General features: G+C 44.5%; 1 protein-coding gene across 1 annotated transcript in view; it reads right to left on the bottom strand.

The window, feature by feature from the left end:
• Positions 1-1,131, bottom strand: part of Shroom3 (shroom family member 3) — a 284,818-nt gene extending 283,687 nt beyond the window's left edge. Inside the window, exon 1 of the mRNA XM_052198634.1 lies at positions 552-1,131. Coding sequence (XP_052054594.1) covers positions 552-716 — 165 coding nt within the window. The 5' untranslated portion in view covers positions 717-1,131. The remainder of the gene's footprint in view (positions 1-551) is intronic.
• Positions 1,132-17,605: the final 16,474 nt, after the last annotated feature.

The raw sequence follows: 17,605 nt of genomic DNA on the forward strand, positions 1-17,605 counted from the left end.
TCTCCAAAATGACTTGTTTGTTTGTTTGGTTGGTTTGGTTTTTGAGACAGTCTTGCTAACTTGCTCTGGGCCCAAAATCTTGCCTCCGTGTGCCCCCTGGCTGAGTTTGCTGGCCTGCACCATACCTGGGCTAATGATCTAAACTTAAAAGAACATTTAAAACAGTTTTAAAGCTGGGTGTTCTCGGTTGACCCGGACCGCGTACTACGCCATGACCTTTTGGTGCTGCTGATCTTTAATCTGATTTATAACAGAAGGCTCATGTGGGAACTGATCTTGCATTTCATACACAAAAAAAAGAGAAGATTAGCCATCAATTGAACACATTTTCCTGGGGATTTCACAGAATAAATGAGCTAGACACACTTTTCTTTCAAACATCAAGCCTTCCAAAAAAACATTTCCAAATAACGAGAAAGGCAGGAGGAGTGCAATTCAGGCAATGAACAGGATTTTTCTTTTCTTTCAGTTTTTGACAAATCTGACACAGCTTTAAAAGCTGCAAACAGAACACAAGTTGGCTGCAGTCAATACTGAGAGCAGAAACTTACCTTGGAAATGATTAACGGTTCTCCACGCTCCAGGCCACCTTTCAGGGTGAAGCCCCAGGGAGCCCCTCCCTCCAGGAGCGCTTCCAGATAAACGAATCTCTCCTTGGGGGTCCTGCTGGGGTTTGGCGTGGCGCTAGGCTCCTCCAAGTTCTCGGTGGTCCTCATCGCGCCAGACACATGGTCAAGTCGGCTTCTGTTTAAAGTGCCTGACCCAAATGGAGGCGAGTGGAGCTTCCCTGCTGGGTTAGATCACCCAGCATGCTACCCTCAGGCGAAGAGAAAGCAGTCGGAGCTAGCGGCTCCCCGGGGATGCTTCTCCCACAACACCCGCTGGAATTCGGGGCTCTCGCGGAAGTCCCCAGTGGGATCTGCACACTGCGTTCACACCGACGTCCTCCAGGGTCCCCGCAGACTGCTTTCGGCTCGCACACGCGCCAGAGCCTTGTCTCTGTGTTTTTTTGTTTGTTTGTTTGTTTGTTTTTTTGTCTTGTTTTGTTTTTGTTTTTTTAAACCGAGAACAGTAAGGGTCCAGGAAGAAAGCGGCCGGGCCGCAAAGGAATACCTTCTTCTCCTTTTTCCTTCTTTCTTTCTTTCTTTCTTTCTTTCTTTCTTTCTTTCTTTCTTTCTTTCTTTCTTTCTTTCTTTCTTTCTTTCTTTCTTTCCTTCCTTCCTTCCTTCTTTCTTTTTCTTTCTTTTTTTGATTGATCACCAACCCTTTCTTCCTGAGCAAGTGAAATTTACCATGACAATAGCGTCCGCCCTCCGCAGAAGCTGCGTTTAAAGAAAGCCGGCGCTAGCAATGCTCCCGTTGCCCTCGGAATTTTCGATCCTGTCCCCGGGGGGCGGAAAGACTATGCCAAAACTTTGTGCCCATTTTTGTCAAGCATTAAGTTCAGCGTTCGCTTCTCGGGTTGGGGGAGGTTTGCAAGAGGAAAGACGGGGCTTTGGCGCGCGGAAATTCTTAGTGTCGGGGGGCGGGGGGGGGGAGTCACCTCCAAATCTCAGCGAGGCGATGCGCTTCCTTTCTTTAGCTTGTTCAGCGATGAAGGTGGGTCCCTCCGCAGCCGCCCGGAGCGAGAGTGCGGGTGGCAGAGGAGCGCGCTCTGCCGAATCCAGCCACAAAGACCAGGCAATCAGAGTCGGCCTCCGGTCGATAACACCGAGGAAGCTGAAAATACAGTACAGATGGCTGGAAATAGTTACCAGAAGAGCCCCGCCTCTTACTAATTAAAGCAGAACTTCGGGCAAGCGTAGGTATTTTGAAAATCCCTCCAGGCACTTCTGCTGGGCCGCCAAGTCTGAGAAGCTGCGCCTAAGCAAGTTGGGCGAACTTTGAAGCGTCAAGGGCTTTATTGATTTCTTTAGAAGAAAAAAAGAAAACAAAAAACAAAAAACAAACCACAAGCTGCAAACGATCCGCTTCTCCAGACAAAGTACTTTGCTATGCAAACTGAGGGAGGCTTTTTCTGCCATTAATTGTGGTCTATGCCAAGATTGCTTGATACCTGCTGATAAGTACTAGACACTCCTGGCTCAGTGTTACTCTGACTCTAGGATATCAGTGTAACTTTCTAATAATATTATATAACATTTAACATTACTTTCCAATCAGAGTTTGAGCAGTATATGGTAGCTATTTGTCTTGCCCCAAATCTTCTGAGATTATTGAGACAAATTAGAATTCTTTTCAAGAAAAAAATGTTTACTCAAAGTTTTTCTACTTAAATTTGTGATAAGATTAATTTTTATTTTTCAGAACTGAAGTTTAGAATGATAGAAATGTAATAAAATTTTGATTTTGGTGTCTTTACTTATAACAAAAAGTAGATACTACTGTTCAAGTAAGACTGTGGAATTGGGACAGTATAATATTGGGCCAGCTAAATAGCTTAGAAAGTACACACACACACACACACACACACACACACACACACACACAGAGTACAAGCCTATCAGGGTTCAGTTCCAGGAGCCCACATAAAAAACCAGATGCAGGGGTGCTCATCTGTAATACCCCCCCCCCCCCATATCAAGATGGAAAGCATAGGCAGAACAGCCTGGAAGGTTCGTGTCCAGATAGCCTAGAGTATGGGGCACAGCCCCAGAGACAACAGAAGACCCCACGTCAAGGAGGCAGACAGCTAGAACTGAGTCCTCAAAGTTATCTTCTACACACCATGACACAAGTGTGTTCAAACTCATCCATCCATCCATCCATCCATCCATCCATCCACATCATATGTCCATACACACACACACACACACACACACATGTACGCACACACACACACACACAATAAATAAATACATGAGCTACACCTGTGATGCTAAGGCTGGTGTGGGGGGAGTGTGGTTCAGTTGTTAGCGTGCCTGCTTGGCACCACAGCAACAGGATCAGGATCCGAAGGTCTAGGTCATAAAGTTCAGGGCAGCCGGGCACAGGAGACCCCACTACTCCTCCCTCTTCAAGAGGTTAACATTTAATATACAGCATAAAGCCTGTATTGTCTTATTTTATTACTGTTTGTAGGAATAACTTCACCCAAAGGTCCCAATGGCAGGGAAAAATATCATTTTTATGTAATGGTAATCTTCTAATGGAAAAATAGGTCAAATGAAAGTGGTAAACATGAGTTGCTCCTTAAGGGAAATTTAGGCTATTTTTATTGATACTTCCTTAGGCTGTTTTTATTGATACTTCAGTTTGCATCTTAATTTGTAAAAGAGACGGCTGGGCATGGTGGTGAGTGTTTGTAGTCCCACCTAAGCTGGAGAATGGTGAGTTCTAAGAGTTCAACCTTAGTAACAGCAATATTGTGTCTAAAATAGTAGGGTGGGCTCAATAGGTTAAGCACTGGTGTGAAGGTGAGTTCCAATACCCAGCACCCTCGTGAAAGCCAGCCACAGTGGTGCTTGTGTCTGTGATCCCTGTTCTCCCACTGGAAGATGGAAGATGGCAATGGACAAGCCAGAAGCTGGCAAGTCAGCTAGAAAGCCGACCGTAAGAAGCAGAGACCCCCATCTCAAGCTAGGTAGAGACCTCATCTCAAGCTAGGTAGAGACCTCATCTCAAGCTAGGTAGAGACCTCATCTCAAGCTAGGTAGTAGGGGAGTAGAGACGCTTAAGGCTGCCCTCTGACCTCCACATGTGCCCCATGGTATGAGCATCCTGAAGGCACTGGAACACACACACACACACACACACACACACACACACACACACACGGTATGGAGGTAACTTGCCCTGGCAGCCATGGTGTGCCTGTGGAGGTGTCTTAGGGATCAAACTCAGGTTATGTATCAGATCTGAAGGCAAGAATCTTCACCATCTCTAACTCTATAAATACCAATACTGACCCCAACAAACTATTCGAAGTTGGTTCTCTGCTACGTGCAACGGGACCCACGCAGCTTCTTCCTGGTTTGGAAGAAAGGCCTCAGAAGAAAAGGGTCACCGTCTCTGTTCTGATTTCTGCTACATCCCTATCCTGCTGCCTCTTATTTAGACTTGCCTCTACTTTAATAATAATAATAATAATAATAATAAAGCATTTTCATAATAGACACACCCCATTGGGTGGCAACTGCACTTTGAGTCAAATGCCACAGTGTGTTGATATTTTTACTAACATTTTCTTTCCTTTTTCTTTTTGGAACGGGTATACGCGTGTCAGGGACATGAGGGCCTCTCACACTCTCGGCGACAACAGCTCTGCCTTCAAGTTACAGCTTCTATTCCTGCTGACATCTTCAATATGATTTTTATTTTCTCTATTTATTTTTGTTTTGTTGAGACATGGTCTTGCCGGGTGGTGGTGGCGCATGCCCTGTAATCCCAGCACTCTGGGAGGCAGAGGCAGGCGGATTTCTGAGTTCGAGGCCAGCCTGGTCTACAGAGTGAGTTCCAGGACAGCCAGGGCTATACAGAGAAACCCTGACTCGGGGGGGGGGGGGGAACCAAATCCAAACAAAACAAAACAAAACAAAACAAACAAAAAAACCCCCAAAAAACAAAAAACAAAAAACAAAAACAAAAACACCCCAAAAAACAAAAAACAAAAAAACAAAAAAACAAAAAAAGAAGAAGAAGGAGAGAGAGAGAGAGAGAGAGAGAGAGAGAGAGAGAGAGACATGGTCTCACTATGTAGCCCCTAACTGGCCTGGAGAATGCTATGTAGACCAGGCTGGTCACAGACTCACAGAGATCCAGTTGCTTCTGCTTCCCAAATGCTGGGACTAAAGGCAGTGCTTCTAATTAATTTTCAAAGCATTAAAGTTTGGTTGTTTTTAACTGCTCATGAACATCTCTGAAAATGAAGCCAGGGCGACATCTAGCGGTACTTCTGGGCCACTAATTTATTAAAGTCATTGCACACAAGATGTTGACAAAAATTATTTAGTATAGGTTGAAAAAAATTATTTAGTCTTAGAATGCATCTGAACAATCCAAAACAAACAAAAATCAAGTTTATTTTAAAGTTTGCCTATTTCTCTAGACAACATTTCATGGACAAAAAGAGTTAACTCTTCATGGGTCTTCTTAAGATAGCGTTACATGCCAGGCAGTGGTGGTGCATGCCTTTAATCCCAGCACTTGGGAGGCAGAGGAAAGCAGATTTCTGAGTTTGCGGCCAGATTGGTGTACAGTGTGAGTTCCAGGACAGCCAGGGCTATACAGGGAAACCCTTTCTCGAAAAAACAACCCCCCCCCAAAAAAAAACCAAAAAAAAAAAAAAAAAAAAAGAAAGAAAGAAAGAAAGAAAAATAAAGAAAAAAGAGATAGCCCTACATAGCCAGCATCTCCTTGCCTCCAGAGGTTTACACATTGCCCCTGAAAGCAGGTACTTGAGAAAGGCATAAAGGCATCAAAGTTAGTTTATTCCAATAGGATCTCCATGCTAGAACTTTCCCTGAAGTACAGAACCTTATAGAATGTCATATTGGATACTCCCCTATAACTGGGGTTCATTGAGGAACATCAAGAAGGGGAACAAGGAATAGACAATGTATGGCACCTGCTCCACGAGCTACAGTAAGACCTGTTTCACAATAATCACAGCACAGATCATCAAAATCTTTCAGAAAGGATCAACGGCGATTGTAACCACAATAGCAATTTCACAGGCATACATCTGCCACGACTCAAGGAGGGTACACTGCAGGTGATTGCAGTTTACTTAAAGGGAATTCTGCCTCATCAATGTTAGATCTTAAAAAGTCAGCCAAGCCTTGTGATGCACACCTGTCATCCCAGCGCTCAGCCGCAGAAACAGGAGAATTGTCAATTCAAGTCCAGCTGGGCTACATATTCCAGACATTCCAGGCCAGTCTGGGCTATGTAAGGTTACTCTTGCCTCGAAAAGCAAGCATGCAAGCAAACAACAAAAACAGGCAGGAAGACAAGCACATATACTTACTATACAAGGATTTCGAGGATTCCAGGAACACATGAGAGAATAATTAAATGCAATATATACACAGGATGAAACGTTATTTAGCCTTAAAAAAACCAGAATAAGATTCCCTGGGCATGGTGGTGCACACCTGTAATCCTAGCATTTGTAAGGTGGAGGCAGGAGGATCAGGAATTCAAGGTCATCCTTGCCTATATAGTGAGTTTGAGGTCAGCCTGGCCTACACAAGACTACGTCTCAAAACAAAGCAAAGCAAAAGGAGTGAAATACATTTGTAGAGATAAACTTTCAAAACACATAAGGTAAGCAAGACACATAAAAGCAGATGCGTGGGGCCAGAGAGATGGTTCACCAGTTATGAGTACTTACTACTTTTCCAGAGGACCCAAGTTCAGTTCCTCATATGGTGGCTCACAACCACCTGTAATTTCCAGTCTGAAGAGATTCAACTCCATTTTCTGGCCCCAAAGGCACCAGGCACTCGTGTAGCACACATATATTCATGCAAGAAAAACTCTCGTACAAATAACATAACTCTCTTTTTAAAAGCTGTATTTATTTATACTTATGAGCAGAGCCTACAGCAGACAAGGCCATGGACACAGAAACTAGAATGACGGTTGCTGGAGCTGGAGAAACTGGTGTATAATAAGCACCGAGTTTCAACTAGGGAAGAACAAAGCTCCAGAGAGGGCTGGTCACGCTGACTGCATACAGCTATGTGCTTAAAAAAACAGCGGAAGAGTAAGTGAACTAATGATACTTATAATAAAAATGCCAAAAATGGGGCGGGGGGGGGCAGTGAGACAGCGTAGTGGGTAAATGTACTTGTAGCCACATCTGACTGACTGGCTTCAACATCTGGGACACATGTGGTAGAAGGCAGGAGACAAGGCCTGCAAGGTGCCCTCTGACCTCCACATGTGCTCCACACAAGCAAGCAAGCAAGCAAGCAAGCAAGCAAACAAACAATTAAATGTAATTTTCAAAAGGTTAAAATGATCATTTTATGTATATTTTAATATACTTTTAAAAGGGCGTTGTTGGAGTTGTGATTTATACACACACACACACACATATAGAATATGGGATGTATACATATATTATATATATGGGATATATATGGGGTATGTAAGATATATATTTAAAATACTGTTCTAAGCAACTGTGTTACATTGAGATGTACGTAAAACAAACATGGGATTATGGGATATACATATATGTGTATATATATTTATATATATATCCTACGTGTGTGTGTGTGTGTGTGTTGAAGCATTTTCCTAGCATTTGTGATTGGAATATGATTCCTAAACAACAGGAAAGAAAAGATAAATGCACAGTAGCAAGGCTGGAGAAATGACTCAGTGGTTAAGAGCGCTGGCTGTTCTTGTAATGAAATGGAATTGGAATCCCAGCCCCCATATGACAGTTCATAACTTCCTGTGACTCCAGGCCCAGGGAATACAACACCATGTTTTTACCTCCTTGGTGCAAAGACACCCTCACACATAACATTTAAAAAATTTAAAACAAACAAACAAAAAAGAACTACATGATATGATACTATCCATCATTCATCATGTAATCACGGTGCCTATCAACATCTGTGCAATAATGAATGTCTACTTACGGAATTCTGGGCCCCTTCCTTCATGTATAAGCTCTTTGTTCTAAAAGGCCAGGAGGTATTGTTTTTATTCAATTCTTGCCATACGAGTGTGAAGATTGGAGTTTGGACCCTCAGCACCCACATATTCAAAAGCTTGGGGAGACAGAGACAGAAAGCTCTCTGGGTCTTGCTGGTGGGTCATTGTAGCCAATTGGTGAGCTCCAGGCTCAGTAAGAGACCCTGTCTCGAGAACTAAGGTGAGACCTGCAGTATAGCTCAGGTGGGGAAGGGTCTTGCCTGGCAAGCTTGGCTCCCTGCGTTTAATCCCAGAACCTATGTAAAAAGGCAGAGGGAGAGCTCTCTCTGTGGAAGACACCCCACACTGACCTCTGAGCTCCACTTGCACCCTTACTGTATTAGTTAATGTTCTCTAGAGGAACAGAACCCACAGAGTGATTGCATATTTAGGTGAGACTTTATTAGCTTGCCTTTCACAGTAAGGTCTGTATCCCTCTGAAGACGCTGAAAACCCAGTACCTATTTAGTGCATGAGGCTGGTGCCTTAGCAGTCCCAGGCTGGCACAGGAGGCCTGGGGATCTCCTGGTCTTCAGTCCACACAGGAAGACTGAAGAAACTGGGTTCTGATGGTAACAAATGATGTTAGGGACAACCACAAACTCACCTTTGGAAGGTTTCCCTCCCATTCCCAACTGGACTGGGACCCACATTTAGGCTGAGTCTTCCTACTTCACATAGCCCAATCAAGAGAAGAAAAAACTTTATTCAGGGTACAAACACAAAACGAGACAACAATAAAAGTCACATGTTAGGCAACTAAAATGTTTTCGTGCCATAAGAACACACTTATGTTTTGATAGAAACAAAAAGATTTAAAAGAAACCAATTGGAATTTTGTTTTCGGTCTAGTCACAGAGGCTAGTCATTTAATGTTCTGCTTAATGTTTATGGTTTAATTTCCTGTTTATGTACTTAATGCTATAATCCTAGATGTCTCTGAGGCAGTAAACATGATAAAAGTCTTTAATGGTACTTCATAAACTGTTACAATTTGTAACTGCATTACATAAAAGTGTTTGATACTTATAGCCAATTTATACACTGTATATTCGTTGTTGTGCTACTTAGCCTTGATAGTTAACAGAATTCAACACCATAAAGCACAAGTTGATCTATGTACACTTCTGTAAGAGTATAGTCCTATTCCAAGTTTGTGGCCAACCTGAGCTCCATGGAGAGTTTCTGTCTTCAAAACAACAACAAACGCTACAGGTTGTATCTCTCTTTGGAACTCTTTCATTAGAATGCTAATTTGAACATCACGCAGGAGTGTATAATTTCAAGCTGATAAATTTCACATTAGAAGGGTTTAACAGCAGAGTAACGGAAGCACAGCGGAGGAAACAGCTCTCCTGAGGTAGAAAGGCCAGCTACCCTGAGAACTCGTCTGAGCCTGAAAAAACAGTCTGGATGGAGGTGCAACTTAAAAGCACAGCCTAAGCACAGGCAGGCTGCAAAATGCAAGTTATTCTATTATCTTGAACAGGCAGGGAAGTAGGGGGCTCAGACTGTACGGGTGAATAAGGGTGTCAGCCTGCTCCTCCCTCACCGCGCAGGTAACAGAGAGGATTTGTGCCATTTGATAGCTGGGAGGATCTTTGTGGGGCCTCTGTGAGGACGACAGGAGAGCGAGGCTAGGAGCCGGGTTGCAGGGCAGTAGGGAAAGGGAAGAAAAGTGGCTTGCTGGGCCTGCCAGGTTGCCTTGGCGACGGAGTTGGGGAGAGGGAGCTCGTAGTAGTCCGGGGGCGTGGTGTTACAGGCGGTCTGCCCCGCCCCCCTCAGCTCTCAGTCTCCCTGCACCTCTCTCTGGTCCCGCCCTCTTTCTCACGCCCCGCCCTTCCCTCACGCCCCGCCCTTTTTCTTGTCTCAGCCTCCCCGCTTCTCTCCGGTCCCGCCCTCCTCCTCAGCCCCGCCCTCCCCTCAAGCCCCGCCTTTTCTCGAGCCTTCACCTCCCCTCTTCTCTCACGCTCCGCCCTCCCTTCACGCCCCGCCCTTCCCTCGCACCCCGCCCCTTTTCTCTCTAGGTTCCCCGCCGCCAACCGTCCGACCGAGCTTGGGCTCAGCATCTGCAGGGAGCTCGAGGCCTCGTGGTGTCCCGTCGGGTGCCGCGGAAAGGCCGCTGCGCGGGCCGCGGCCTCGGGCGCAGTGGGAGCCGGCGGGGTCGCGCAGGTGCGGCCGCGGCCCCCGCGGACATGCGGCCGGTCTCTTAGGACTAGATGTTGTTAGCAGGTATGGGGACGGAGTGCGCCTCGGGGTACAGGGCAGGGTCGTTCTCCTGAGGACCTGGATCAACCCCTGTCCCTTCTGGAACTTTCCATGGCCTTCTGCTCACACGTGGTAGCAGCCCAGTAACTTTGTATAGCTGTTTTAGGAGAGTTCTCCAGGGACAGTGGCGGGAAAATTGGGTGTTCATGACTGAGGCGTCAGTTGCAGAGTTCCTTGGGTCCAACAGGACTGAGCCCTGCTCACTTCTGGTCCGGCCTGACTCCTGGGAACCTCTGGATGAGATGGGAAACCGTGGGGACAGACAGTGGGGTATCGGGCTGCCACCAGTATTTCGTCCCACGTGAGACAGTTTTAATGCTGTGTGACTGGAGCTTCTTAGGTCCTAGACTTTCCACCTCAGCAACAGCCTCCTTTCCCACAACACTGGCGGAAGTCCCCACTCCGCTGCCCTAGGTATTGTTCCTGTTAGATGGCAAGTTGGCTTTAAGGTCATGGGAATGCAGAAGTGATGTGGGCCGTCCCTCAGTGTGTTTCGACTGATAACTACACAAGAAAAAAGATCCAGAGTTTTGAATCTTCCCGGAGGGTGTTACACAGGACTAATGTGTGTATACCCACGGTCTGTGATGAAATGCTCACCTCTGTGCCACATTTATTATTTTTTTTAAGATGTACTTTTATTTTATGTTCATTTAGTGTTTCGTCCGCCTGTGTGTAAGCGTGCCATGTGAGGAGTGCCCTTGATGGCCAGAAGGGGTTGTGGGATCCCCTGAAACCGGAATTACAGAAGGTTTTGAGCAGCCACGTGGGTGCTGGGACCTGAACACTGGACCCACTCACTACAAGAGCAGCAAGTGCTCTTAAGGCCTAGCCATCATTCCAGGCCCATATTTAAAATTAACATGGATATACTTCTTGGCCATTATTAGGTTTCTATCAGGTGTCTATTAAAGAAAAGTTGGAGACTCCTGGGTATCCAAGGTCAGTGCTTCCTTGCAAAGAGAATAGCACTAAGGCAGTAGGGATGAAGATGGCTTTGTTGTTCTAGCTATGAATGGGGAGTCCTCTTCCCCATTCATAGCTAGCCCCTGACCAGCCCAGCACCAATTTTGGTCAATTTTGAACTTTGACCTACTTTAGAGTTAGACTGGACTAAGAATTAGACTAAGTGCCTCCTAACAGGCCTCACACCCACTCTGAATACTCTCCATACCGCTGCTGAAGGGGCATGTGCCCCTGGTTACAAATCCTTCAGGCACAGTAGTTACAGCAAGTCCCAAAGCCCTTGAAGGAGCCCGTGCCCCCCAACCCTGCCAGCATCACCAACTTCTCAGGGTATGCAGACGGAGCCGGTGGGATGCTGTCCTTTAAGCCCATGTGCACATAATATTCATGAGCAGGCCTCTCATCCCAGTCACACGGGAGCCTCACTAATCTTCTCACTTTTGTTTGTGGTCTTTTAAGAAATATCATTCAGATCAAGCACCACCTCAGAAAGGCTTTCCTTCACTGGCCTACTCTACTGTAGTTCTAATCCATCTCATGGTGTGCTGCTGGTCTACACTGTGTTCTTCACTTTACCAGGATAGTCTCCAAAGTCATAGATATTTTAACTGAAAATTTGAAAATTAGACTTTTGATTTATTTTCCTTAGTGTTTCTCGTTTTCCATTATAAGTTTACAAAGCAGAACTTGGTTGGTCTTGATCTAAGACAGCTCTATCCTTGGTAGTAATAGAAATTTTATTTATGCAAACTACCCAAATGCCATTAACAATAATTGTTATCAAATGCTTGCTCTTTGCAAGGCTTTGAGCAAAATGTTCATGTGCATGTGGTGGTTTGAATAGGTCTGGCCATCATAGATTCATGTGTTTGAATTCTTGGTCATAGGGAGTGGCACTATTAGGAGGTGTGACCTTATTGGAGGAAGTGTGTCACTGTGCAGGTGGGCTTTGAGGCCTCCTATGCTCAAGCTCTGCCCAGTGTGAAATCAGATCAAGATGTAGAACCTTGGCTCCCGCAGCACCATGTCTGTCTGCATGTCACCATGCTTCCTAAGTATAAACATATTTAAGTTTTACTTAAATGCTCAGTTAAAACAGATTAAAAACCTAAAACATCTCAAGTGACTTACCTGTAGGGAGATGGTTATTTTTATCACTCCCTAAACTTTCCTTTCTTTTTCTTTTTCTTTTTTTTTGGGGGGGGGGATTTTTTGGTTTTTTCAAGACAGGGTTTCTCTGTGTAGCCCTGGCTGTCCTGGAACTCACTCTGTAGACCAGGCTGGCCTCGAACTCAGAAATCCGCCTGCCTCTGCCTCCCAGAGTGCTGGGATTACAGGCGTGAGCCACCACCACCCAGCCCTAAAATTTCTAATAACCATATTAACTATATAATTTAAAGTTACACCTGAGTAAGACATATATATTTAAGAACACATTCTAAATCAGCAGACATGTGCCTGTCACCAACCAGCCCTGGCCCCAGCACATACCGGCGGGAGGGTTTTGTAAGAGCTGCTTGATCTGAGCAGGAGACAGCTCTGTTCTGGTCATAGAAAGGGTCACCCCAAGCTGCTGCAGCTGGGTTTTAATGTTGGCTTGCTCGAAGTGGGCATACAGTGTTGTTGCGGGAACTCTTCTGGAGGTGCCATTTGGAGATCGCTCAGCAACATAAATGACAACTTTCCTCAAAGGAAATTTCAAAACAGGCTAGCATAGACTCTGTGGTTCAGTCATATAAAGAGCGTTCTGATCAAGTGTAGCAAGCTTAGAAAGGAAAAATACAAAATGTATGGTTCAAGAATTAAAGGGGCACCAGGAAGTAGAATGGAGCTAAATCATGTGTTTAAGACTACTAAGTGGAGGGCTGGAGAAATGGCTTAGTGGTTAAGAGCACTGACTGCTCTTCCGAAGGTCCTAAGTTCAAATCCCAGCAACCACGTGGTGGCTAACAACCATCTGTAATGGGATCAGATGCCCTCCTCTGGGGTGTCTGAAGATATAGCTACAGTGTACTTACATATAATAAATAAATAAATAAATAAATAAATAAAAATCACATTCTTTAAAAAAAAAAAGACTACTAAGTGGAATTAAGGGACAAGATTCCACTCAGCTAAGCCTGTTTATGCATTTGCAGTTGTATAAGGAATAGTTAAATCATGTTAGACATTATTATGGCCTGGTTATTGTTTTCATTTGGACATATATGTTTTCATAAAGAGACATGGTTGTGTGTCAAAGTGACGTGGATGGATTGTGATGGCTGTTCTCAGTTGTCAACTTGACTATGTCTGGAATGAACTACAGTCCAGAAATGGAGGGCACACATATGATCCAGTTTAAGGCAGAAATAGAGAAAAGCTTAGGTTCCTGTGTGGAAGTGTAAACCTTTAATCCCAGCACACAGAAGACAGAGGCATGCACATCTTTGAGTTCTAAGTCAGTCTACAGAGCGAGTTCCAGGACAGCCAGTTTTAGGCAGTGAATGAAATAATTGAAAACAGAAGGCTGACGATTTAATAGAACAAGAGGCCATGTTCCAGCCACAGCAAGCAGCAAAACTTGGCAGCTTTGGCCACGTGGCTCTGGCTTTAAAGTCAGGAATAGAATGGGCACTGGGACAGTTGACGCTGGTTAGCTGATTCTGAGAAATTAGTGATGATTAAAAAGAGGTGAGCATCATTGAGGTGAAATTTTCTGGGAGCACGAAGTTGTGTTCTAGAGATAGATAGGGTGCTGGCAGCTGGCTGGACTTAGTAATATGTAAGAATCACCCAGTTGGTACTGGTTTTGAAGGCATGAAGGCATCATAGAGAGCAGCTGAAGTTTGGTACTGTGAGAGGCAAGGAGGACCACTGGTGAAGGTAGAGCCTCAGTAGCAGATGAAGGGCCAGGATTGAAGGGGCCATGCACAGAAGTTGAGACTTGGCCCCATGAAGAGAGCCTATAAGAAGCTATTGGTGAAAGTGCAGCCTAGTTGCAGCAGAAGACCCCAGCGTATTGGAGATGCCAGTATCATGTGATGACCCCAAGAACAGCAGCAGCAGTGGAGTAGAGTCAGCCAGAGCCTAGAGTGCCAAGAAAAGTAGAAGAGAATAAAAGTAGAGCTGGAAAAGTCACCCAAGCCCTTTCTGGAGGAGCCCAGAAGATCATGTGTAGATCCCCAGACATTGGCACAAGAAGCTATGAAGTTGAAGTTGCTTTGGAGACCCTAAGACGTTAGAGATGCCAGATACCTGCTGAGGAGTTGGACATCAGACATGGAGATGCAGAGTTTGGAGTTTGCTCAGCTGGTTTTTGGTCTTGCTTTGGTTCAGAATTCCCTCACTATGACATTTTGGAATGGGTATGTATATCCTGTGATGTTGCAAAACTATGTGATCTTGCTTTTTGATTTTGATTTTATAGGGGATTATAGTTAAAAGATTTAGTAAATCCCAGAAGAGATTTTGAACTTTGGACTTTTAAACATGGTTGAGACTGTGATAGACTATGGAGACTGTTGACGTAGGACTAATGTATTTTGCATTATGTTATGACCACAAAGCCTGTGGAGGGAGTGGGTGTGGTTTTTGAATAGGTTTGGCACTCATAGATTCATGTATTTGAGTGCTTGGCCAAAGGCAGTGGCACTGTTAGGAGGTGTCACCTTGTTGGAGGGAGTGTGGCCTTGTTGGAGGAAGTATGTCACTGTGCAGGTGGGCCTTGTGGCCTCCTATGCCCAAGCTCTGCCTAGTGTGGAATCAGATCAAGATGTAGAACTCTTGGCTTCCCCTGCACCGTGTCTGCCTGCATGTCGCCATGCTTCCTGCCATGATGACAATGGACTAAACCTCTGAAACTAAGCCAGCCCCAATTAAATGTGTGCCTTTATAAGAGTTGCCTTGGTCATGGTGTTTCTTCAAAGCAATAAAACACTAAGACAGTGCAAGGATTACTTACTTGAAGCTTATCAGTTTAGATATGAGAAGAGGAGCTAAACTGTATTTGTGTTCCAAACACACCAATTAAATTATTCAGGGGCATTTCCTTTCTCTTATTAGCACATCAGTTTTCAAGATCATAGGATCAAACATGCTATTGAACCTCTTTCTCTGTACCCTTTAAACTGAAGCCTAGAAGTTGTTGCTAGGGAAGAAAGGAAGAATGAAAAGACCAATGCAAATAGAAGACCTTGCATAGCTCAATACTTAGAGCATAGCAAAAGGGACTTGCATTAGAGTACAGTGTCTGCTGGGAGGAGGGGCTTAGGCCAGATGGTGAAGGGCTTTGCCCACTAGTGTTGGAGCAAGATAGGAAAGTGATATTGCTTTTAAGGGAAACAAGGAATACGTTTTAAGATATTTTCATAGTGGGTCTGGGTTCAGTTCTAATGTACGTGTCACGAGGTGGAGGAACATGGAATCACTGATCAAAATGGGGATGTGGTCATTCCGAACTAGTGCAGACTGAATTGCAGGGAGCTGTTGCTTTTGGGTTTTTATTTGTTTGTTTGGTTTGGTTTTTTTTTTTTTTTTTGCTTTACACAGACTTCATTATTCTAAAGTTCACAAAGTAACTGGCAGCCATGTCAAATAGAGGTACCAAACATCTTTGTAAGGAAATGGCTGTTGTAAAGTAAAAACTCCCCAATCCTATGCTGTTGTCCTTACTCTGCGGTTGGGAGGCTGTGTGGTATTGGGTTTAATCAGGACCTTGTACCTGCCAGACAGGCGCGCTACCAACTGAGCTAACTGTTCCATACTTTCCTACTGGGGGCAGGGTATGACCTGTGCCCACATCTGTGAGCTCTAGTGTAGCCCACAGAAACAGTCTCCATGATGGCACAAGTGCCGTTCAGCAGAAGGCATGCAGCTGTCCCAAACCCTGCACATCTACCTGTGGCAGTGCTGGCTCTGCAGGGCCTGGTATGCTGGCCTAGCAAGCCAGCGGGCTGCTATACTCCTAGGCCTTGGAGAATTTTTTTTTGTGGGCCAGTTTGCATATCCTTCAGTGAGTAGCGAGTGCAGTCTCCTCAAACTTAGGTGGCAACTACTGTTTGGCTGAAATTCTGTCTTTTGCTGTAGTGTCTGAAATTACTAGGCGTTTTATATTTGCTGTTTACATGGTATCTTGTCTTTACTTTTTATTTTAAAATTATTTTGTCATTATGAGGGTGTATATACTTGCTTGAGAATGTTTACTTTGGAGTTTCATGGAATAATTTTCTTTGGTTTCACTTCTGTTGTTTGGTGGAGGAGACTTGACCAGCAGAAAAGACTGCACATTATCTGACCTTTGTGTGCATTCTGTGTGGAGATGGCCTGCTTTGGTTCATTCATCTCAGCAGGGCCCCTAGGCCGCACATGCCCTCTTCCTGTGTAGCTTTTGTGGTCATGGTGGGGGAGGGGGGTGTCGAAGGAAGGTCCAGTGTCTTCTGCTTTGTTCCTGCTGGGCCCTTACTTTCCCTCTTCTGTCCTCTCTTCCCTTTAGCCTGTTGTCTTCAGGGAAAGCTACCTCTTTTGAAATATTCTCCTCACACTGCTGCTCTGAGGCTGGTAGCCGTTCTCAGGCTCATGTGGCTCGGTGTTTTGGCTCCTGTTGTCTCATTGTCTGTGAATGTAGTTGTCTGCGCTGGTTCTGGTTCACTGCACCTTGAAGTCTTTCCATTCGCTTCCCCCGCTTCCCCCGTTTCTCCACAGAGTGGTTCACAGCAGGATGGTGGGGACGGCCTCCCTTGGGAGGGCGGCCTCTATTTCTAGACATTTAAAGGTGTTCTGTCTTTAAAGTACTGACAAAGTGAAACACAGTTTTTTGTTGGTTTCCATCTTGATTTTTTGCTTGTTTGAGTAAAAATAAGAAATTTGGGGTTAGTCTACCATCATTATTTTCCAAACTTAGAAGCACATTCTTGATCAAACATAAAACTATAAATATTATTTAACATCAAATAAGTTTTTATTAATGACATCCAGTTTGCTGATTTGAGGTCTTTGTTAGGGATATAATTTCTTTTTTTTCTTTTTTCTTTTCTTTTCTTTCTTTCTTTTTTTCTTTTTTCTTTTCTGTCTTTCTTTTCTTTTTTTTCTTTCTTTTTTTTTTTTTTTTTTTGGCTTTTTGGCTTTTTGGCTTTGGTTTTTTCGAGACAGGGCTTCTCTGTATAGCCCTGGCTGTCCTGGAACTCACTCTGTAGACCAGGCTGGCCTCAAACTCAGAAATCCACCTGCCTCTGCCTCCCAGAGTGCTGGGATTACAGGCGTGCGCCACCACAACCTGGCAGGGATATAATTTCTATTATTTAGCATCACAATTTTATAAGACATTGAAAGAATAACTGCCCCCAGTCAGATCACTAGCTATCATAATAACTAAAGTATTAATCTTTACATTTTAGTTTCTCCTTAGTAACCCTTTGAAGGCTGGGCCTGGTGGAGCACATTTGTAACTCCAGCATGAAGGAAGGAAGCAGGGGCAGGCAGAGCTCTGTGAGTCAAGGCTAGGTTGGTGAACATAGTGAATTCTAAGCCAGCCAAGGATCCCTAGTTTTCTCTAGGTGACCCTGTCCCAACAAAAGTAACAAAAACTGCTTTGTTCTTAAAGTCAGGTTTTACAATAAAATCTGATTTGCACATTAGCGTTATGGAACAATAAGGTTTTTCTGTATTCATAACTGTTTTCCTAGAGGGAAATGTCTAAAGCATTGACAAAGTCTGCCCCGGTTTCCCCACAAGCTTTTTC

This window comes from Apodemus sylvaticus, chromosome 11, assembly GCF_947179515.1.
Source record: "Apodemus sylvaticus chromosome 11, mApoSyl1.1, whole genome shotgun sequence".
In the NCBI taxonomy this organism is placed as follows: Eukaryota; Metazoa; Chordata; class Mammalia; order Rodentia; family Muridae; genus Apodemus; species Apodemus sylvaticus.